Genomic DNA, 8,485 nt, shown 5'->3' on the forward strand with positions numbered 1-8,485 from the left:
CTAATAGGATGCAGCGGCCACAATAGTTGTATGATGTTTGTGAAAACTATATTTTGAATATTAACGAAGCATGTCGAAATGATTTCTGCTAGTTAGTGATGTACTATATAGTCACGATATTTGGATATTATTATGGAATGAAACCTGCATGTTTTAAATGTTTTACTATAAGTAGTCTATTTATTGGTTATGTGCGTTTCTACTGGGCATAGTTGTTTGCTCATCCTACATTAACATTTCAGCCGAGCTAGTTGCGGAGGAGGCTTTCCCTACCACTAGTGAGGAAGGTTATGGGGATTTGGGCGGATTTCCTTATGCTTGACGAGGGACAGGGTCAAGTTATTTTGTGGTATAGGGTGAAATTAGCTCCTTTTGGTTGTATAGAGAGAGCTTCGCTCATTTTGATGTAATACTTGATGTATTTGAGTAGCAGTTACACTTAAACATTTGGTGGATGTATATACTATTGTGTATAAGGTTGGTTTTATATAGATATGGTTGTTGGAAGGTTGTAGTATATGATTTCCAGGTTATGACAGGTTTTTTTTGTATACGAACGTCGATAAAACAAAGGAAACTCTGCTGAAATTTTGTTAGAATTAGGATGGTGTCGGCCTCGAGATTCACTCCTCGTCCTCGGAATGTGTGTTGGGTATCGGGGCGTGACATGTATTCACTGTGATTTGAACCGAGGACCTCCAAAATCACTAATAGACAACATTCCACTAAGCTACAATATCAACTTTTGCTATAAAAATTAAACAAGTACATTGTATATATATTTATGGCGGACCAAGCAATGACCTACTGGTCCAACCAGTGAGCCACTAGTTAAACCACTAACCCAATGACCCAGTCCCTTCACCGGGTTGACCTCCGGGCTGGGTCTGATAACATTGATTTAAACAGATATGTTAAAGTATTTGATCAAAGGAAAGTCGTTACCTGCTCAACCTACTCAACCACCTAATAACACAAATAATGTTGTCAGTGTTGAAATAGGATCCTCCTCAAATCAAAGTCACCAAGAAACTGAGGATGGTGGTGTTGAACAACCCACGTCAAAGCGGGTTCAACGAGAAAATCGTGAAGAACTTAACTTGTCTAGTCTTCAGGGAGACCCTGCACTAAGGAAAAAGATTTCAGATTATCATCATAATGATCAAGACTCGGTGAGAAGAGTATATTTGCTTAGGGGTCCTTGCCAGCCTAATCATGCTTTTCCTCCAAGAACAAGAGGCAAGAGAATCCGACGCTTTTAGAAAGAGTGGTATGAGGAGTTTAGTTGGTTGGAATATAATATTCACGAGGATGCCGCTGTTTTGTCTATATTGTTATGTCTTTAAACCTAATAAGGGGGCACAAGGAGGTGTGGAAGTTTTTTCTCACAGGGGGTTTACTAATTGGGAAAGAAAAACCAAATTAAGAGAGCACGTTGGAGGACCAAATAGTGCTCATAATATAGCTTACAGGGCATCACAGGCTTTGTTAAATCAAGAGCAGCATATCGAGACATTTCTTCACAGACAATCTGACCAAGTTCGAAGGGATTATCAAATACACCTAACTGCAATAATTGATTGCATTAGGTTTCTTTTGAGACAATGTTTAGTTTTCCGTGGTCATGATGAGTCAAATGAGTCGATCAATAAAGGTAATTTTCTTGAACTTATACAGTTTCTTAAAGATCATAATGAAGTCATTAAGAAAGTTCTTGATAATGCTTCTAAAAATTGGAAATTGACCTCGCTTGATATCCAAAAAGATATTGTGAATTCGGCTGCTGTGGAAACTACAAATGTTATTCTAAAAGATTATGGAAATTCATTGTTTGCTATTTTAGTTGATGAAGCACGTGATATATCAATTAAAGAGCAAATGACAGTTGTTTTGTGTTATGTTGACAAGAAAGGTTGCGTGATTGAGAGATTTTTTGGAGTTGTGTATGTTAAGGAAACTAGTGCAGTAACACTTAAAAAGGCAATCAATGAGTTGTTCTCCAATCATGGGTTGAGCATATCTAGACTACGTGGACAAGGGTATGATGGGGCCAACAATATGCAAGGTGATTTGAATGACCTAAAAGCACTTGTAATGAAGGAGAATGAGTCTGCATTTTATGTTCATTGTTTTGCCCATCAGCTTCAGTTATTCCTTGTAGCAGTTGCAAAGAACCATGAGTCAATTGCTAACCTTTTTAGTATTCTCTCTAATGTGGTAAATATTGTTGGAGCATCATGTGAGCGACGGGATATGCTGCGCGATGTAATGAAGGCTAAAGTTATTGCAGTGTTACAAAGTGGATAAATTTCAAGTGGCAAAGGGTTGAATCAAGAGACTAGTCTTAAACGATCTGGTGATACTCGATGGGGATTACACTATTATACACTTCTTGGCATGATAACCACTTATGGTTCAGTAGTTGATGTACTTGACAATGTAATGGAAAATGGTTCAAGCTTGGAACAAAGAGGTGAGGCTTACGGATTATTGGATTCAGTACAGTCTTTTGAATTTATCTTCAATTTGCATTTGATGAAAGCGATACTAGGAATTAGCAATGATTTGTCAAAGGCTTTGCAGCGTGAGGACCAAGACATTGTCAATGCCATGACTCTTGTTAAAATAACAAAGGTACGCTTACAGGCGATAAGAGATGATGGGTGGGATAGTCTCCTGATTGAAGTTTCTTTACTATGTGCCAAACATGATATGGTTGTTCCAAATATGGAAGAAAGGTATATGACTCGAGGGAAGTCTCGACGAAAAGCAGAAGGAAACACCAATTTACATTACTATTGTGTTGGATTATTCTATCACTGTATTGATTTGAAAATTCAAGAGTTAAACGACCAGTTTAATGAAGCAAACACAAAATTACTTCTTTGTATGGCATGTCTTGATCCTAGTGAATCGTTTGTTGCTTTCGATAAGCAAAAGTTGATCCGTTTTGCTCGATTTTATTCCGATGATTTTTCAGAGATAGATCAGATGGAATTAGCGGATCAGCTTGAGAATTATATCATTGATGTACGTTCCGATACTAAGTTTGGTGAAGTAAATGGAATTAGCGGTCTAGCCAAAAAAATGGTTGAGACGAAGAAAGACATTGTGTACCCACTTGTTTATTTGTTGATTAAGTTGGTGTTGATTTTACCTGTTGCTACTACCACTGTGGAGAGGGCATTTTCTGCTATGAATATCATAAAGAATTGTCTACTCAATCGGATGGCGGATGAATGGTTGAATGATTGTTTAATAACATACATTGAAAAAGAAGTTTTTGATAGCATTGATACCGAGTTGATCTTACAACGCTTCCAGAAGATGAAAAAAGATGACGAAAAGAAAGCTGCCGAGGACAACTATGAACAAGTACTTGTTTAGATTTTTTTTCTTTTTTTCTTTTTTCTAATACATTAATATATATATATATATATATATATATATATATTAATATTATTATTATTTTGTATGCTTGGTTTTTGTCTGACTGGCTCGCCCTTACTTATTTTCTTGGCTCCTCGGCTTGCTAGTAGTCTTGGCTGCTCTTGGGCAGTTAGGCGCAACCCTTCTCTACATCTCCTATCTCTCCCGTACCATTGAAGGAATAACAACTATGGATAAATTCCTTATAAAGAAGTCGAATCCTAATCAATTACCGTTGGCACCGACGATATTAGAAAACACTCCCCTCAATCAAGTCATTGAAGAGCAACCTGCCTTAAAGCGAAGTCGTGTAGAAGGGTAATCATACAAATCTTCATTCAGATCTTGGGTTACAGCATCGAATCACAGATTATCCTCATAATAAGCAAGAATTTGTACGACGAGCATATCTACAAAAGGGTCCTTTTCAGCCTAAAGAGCACACATACCCAATTACACGTACTAACAATAAAAACCGTAAGTTCGGTGCTACTTGGTTTCGTGAAGGTGATTGGGTAGAGTACAACATACATGAAGATGCAGTTTTTTGCTTGCATTGCTATCTATTCAGACCAGACCAGGGGGAGCAAGGAGGCGGTGATTCTTTTGTGATTAAGGGTTATAGAAATTGGAAAGATAAACAAACATTGCATAAACATGTTGGGGGACCTAACAGTGCTCACAATATCGCATATAGGAAAGGGCAAGCTTTACTAAATCAAAAGCAAGAAATTCAAACTTTTATTGATAGGCAATCAAAAAAAGCTCGATGGGACTACCGAGTTCATTTGCAAGCAATGATTGATTATTGTCGATTTATTCTATGACAAGGATTAGCATTCAGAGGCCATGACAAGAAACCTACCTAAAGTAATCCTAGAATTTTTCTTGGGCTCTTGAACTACACAGCCAATCACAATGATGTCATTAAGACTGTTATACAAGATTCTCCTAAGAATGTCACCTTGACTTCTCCTGATATTCAGAAAGATATTGTCAACTCCGCTGTAGTGGAAACCTCAAATGCCATCCTTAAAAAACTTGGAGATTCTTTTTTTGCTGTGTTAGTTGATGAATCTCGAGACATATCAATTAAATAACAAATGGCTATTGTTTTGCGCTTTGTAGATACTCATGGATGTTTGGTTGAACATTTTTTAGGAATTGTTCATGTTCAAGAAACTAGTGCCATATATCTCAAAGTGGCTCTTGAATCACTTTTTTGCAAGCATGGATCGGTCCGCCCGATTTCTCGTTTGAATTGGAAAAACATTATTTGTTCCCGACTCTTCGATCTCCGAGGTGTGACGCACTCTCAACTCCCAAAAACCCATAAACAGTTTAAATATGCGGATAATAAAAACCAATAAATTTTTTAACTTAAACAAAAGTCTTCTTCATGACAAAGATTCACAAATAAGTTTAGGTTACAACTCTCCTTTCAATAACTCTTTAATAAAATTTACAAATGAAATACAAAAACATTGTCTAGACTGAAATTCTATATCACCTCAAGGGAAAACAAAACAAATCCTGAGATGAATGCTAACGCAAAACCACAAGCAAAGAACCACTCTTCTTTAACACTAAACCCGTCAAAACTTATCAACTATGTTCATTGAATGAACACACCCGATAAGCAAACATGCAAATCGGGTGACATTATAAAAATGCTTGGGTGTGAGTAGCTCTAAAACAACATATACTTATACAAATATATACATAATCCATATGGCAGTTAGTTCCTCCACCGGTACCGTGAACTTTCAACAACTAATACAAGATCCTTAAGTACAATGGTAGGTAGTTCCTCCAATCGAGGCCTTTAACTTCCCACTAACTACACAACAACCTATACGCGATAATAAATAAGGGTGTAGTTCCTCCATCGAGGTTTTTTTAGGTTCTAACTAAACAAAACCAACCAAGCATATTATATCATCTATCTAGAGATATATCATTTACCAACATATTACCATAATTATATTAATTAAAGCTTTCTTTGTGTGTCCCTAAAATCACGTCAGATCTATGTCTTACCTAGTTTCCCGGCTACCACAATCGCTACCCAACGCCGAACATGTACATCCACATGCCTCCCCTTACATAATGAACCACTCCGTGCGTAACCACCCTGAGCGGGATGCCGCACACCAGGTAAATCCTCACACGGAAGCAATTATGTAAGTAATGCCACTATTCGGCATAAAATATCGCGCGTCATCGTTCTATTTTGCGAACGGAATAATCAAGCCACTATTTGGCTACGCCAGGAGGGCCATTCAGCTTTACTGAAACGCCAGGAGGGCCAATCACATTACTTAAGCCAAGGCCATTGGATTAACAAACGCTAGAAAGGGCACCAAGGCCATTCAGATTAATCGAAACGCCGGAAGGGCCAATCACATGAGTTGTGGTAGCTAGGTTCTAGGATTTTCGTTACGTAATTTATTCAAGTGTCATACATTAATGACTCATAATAAATCCACTATATCACGTGCAAGTCAATTGCCTTATTGCACTAAGCCACAATATATAGAAATATCTCAATATATCTCATAACCATTTTCATACTTTCACGTGCCAATATATTATTGCACTACACCACACTCCCGTGGGCAAATATTCACCAATACTATGCTACCTCATAGTAGCATCTCACATATATAATAATGGAGTGTTTATACATTTATTTCTCCCAAACATATTGCATTATATATATATCCCAACATATTATATAATGTCACAATATCAACGTCAAATTTTAATTAGATAATGACTAACCAAGTTATATAATATCGACAATATTTTATTACTATATTTGTCCATACAAATCAAATAGGTGAAAAACTGGAAAAGTCAACATTTCATAGTCAACGGTCAAATGTCAAAGTCAAAGGTCAAAGTCAACCGTCAATGGTCAACAGTCAAAGTCAACAGTCAATGGTCAACACATCATGGTCAAAGTCAAAGTCAACATATCATGGTCAAAATCAAAGTCAACATGTCATGGTCAAAGTCAAACTAGAAGGTGTTCGACAAGTTCAGGTCATAGCCATGGTTCATGGCTAAGTGGCAAAGGTCCATGGTTCATGGGCTCATGACCAAGGTAAAGGTTCGGACCTAACCGCCAAGCCCAAACCTTATATTGAACCGGGTCCACAAATTAATATGGAACCGGTCCTAAACAACGGATTAATCCGCCCAATAACTAACTAGTGTTTAGGCCCAAAACTTATAATCGAATCGGCCCAAAACATAATTGATTCGACACGAAAATCTTTAAATTAAACTGGTCCAAGAAAACTAGTTAGATTTTGGCCCAACCACTTAATCTAAACCGAGCCCAACAACTTAAAATAAAATCCGGGCCCAAACAAAACCAAAAGAAACTGGCCCAAACAAAACAACCAAAATCGGGCCCAAAACTTAAAACCAAACCGGCCCAACAACTAAACAAGCTAAGGCCCAAGCCTCCAGCCCAAGCCTCAAGAGAAACTGACCCAGGCCCAAGCCCAGCCGGTCATCTTCTCCAACAGGCTCCTCCACCACCAACAGCCCAAATTTCCGGCCCATAAGCCTCCACCCATTCCAAACTTCATCACATCGGTTTTACACCAAATCAAAAACCAACCGACTTTAACAAAAGAAAAAACCGAAAATCATAAAAACACAAACTCTTCTTAAATCTAGATCTGGAAATTTCTTGCCGCCATTAATGGTCGGGCCTCAAGCTTCCAACAAACCCCACTCAACCCTCACGCCAACCTCAAACACACCCCTCACAACCAAACATCAACCTATCACCAAAAAAACACAACAACCAATTAAACCTTAAAAAAAATCCCAACACCGAGCCATTAACGCCTCCAAGCTTCATCGCCTCTCCACTCTCCAAAGACCCAATCGGTCCTCATCCCTCAATCAAACCTCATAACCCACCAAGCAAACAACAACAATAAGAAGGCAGTACCAAGTCGAGGTCGCTACTCCATGTGCCTTTGTTAAATGCTTCGGTTGGGGGTTCAACATCCTCCCAATTTCAACCAATCAACCAATATAGCGACCCCTAATTCGGCCGACATCTACCAACCACAACAAGTATACCTATTATACCGGTTCAAGTCATATGCCCGACAATTTCTCTCGTTCTCGGGCTTTGCGCAGACATTAATTCCCATAACAGAGTTTCAAAGAAATCAACAAATTTCAACCAAAGTTAAATAATACAAATGACACTTAAGTCCAATACAACAGGATAATGAGCAAATTACATACAAAACATAAACATTAGACAATATACACCGATACCCGAAAACCATAAATCCGGTGAAATAGAAAAATAGCTACTCACCTGTATGAACAGCTCGACGAATCCTCCTAATCCGAATCGTCGCGCTCCACCCCTCCAGCAAACCAGATTCTCTCTCTGCCTCCATTTTTAATATTTTTATTCTTTTTAAAACCCTATTATCTAGAAAAATGTGTTTATATACTTGGGTCCGAAACCCAACCCAAAACAGACTCGGGCAAAAAAACCAGGCCCACGTATCCCGAATCCAATCCGACGAATTTTGAAAATAATTAATTTAATTAATTAATAAATAGATAAAAACGTATTTTAAAAAATACGGGCGTTACAATGGACTGTGTATATCAAGATTGCGTGGTCAAGGTTATGACGGAACTAGTAATATGTGAGGTGAGTTCAATGGTCTCAAAGCCCTCATCTTGAAAGATAATGGATCTGCTTTCTATGTTCATTGTTTCGCCCATCATCTTCAATTAGCACTAGTTGTTGTTGCTAAAAATAACACCCACATTGCTTTGTTCTTTAACTTGGTCTCTAGTGCTGTGAATACTTGTGCAGCTTCCTGTAAACGTCGAGAAATTCTTACGGAAAGCCACAATAACAAAGTTCTTGAAGAAGTAGAATTTGGTGAACTTCCAAGTGGACATGGTCTCAATCAAGAGATTAGTTTGAAACGGCCTGGTGACGCACGTTGGGGTTCACATTATGCTACACTTGACCACTTTCTTGTCATGTTTCCTTCAG

The 8,485-nt window shown here is 38.1% G+C and overlaps 1 protein-coding gene across 1 annotated transcript; it reads left to right on the forward strand.

The window, feature by feature from the left end:
• The first annotated feature begins 911 nt into the window (after positions 1 to 911).
• Positions 912 to 2,307, forward strand: LOC147522421 (uncharacterized). The gene is made up of 2 exons (XM_086567718.1): positions 912 to 1,172; positions 1,357 to 2,307. The coding sequence occupies exons 1-2, from the start codon at positions 912 to 914 to the stop codon at positions 2,305 to 2,307; spliced, it is 1,212 nt and encodes a 403-aa protein (XP_086423844.1).
• Positions 2,308 to 8,485: the final 6,178 nt, after the last annotated feature.

The sequence above is a fragment of the Coptis chinensis genome, chromosome 1, assembly GCF_015680905.1.
Source record: "Coptis chinensis isolate HL-2020 chromosome 1, ASM1568090v1, whole genome shotgun sequence".
NCBI classification, from domain to species: domain Eukaryota; kingdom Viridiplantae; phylum Streptophyta; class Magnoliopsida; order Ranunculales; family Ranunculaceae; genus Coptis; species Coptis chinensis.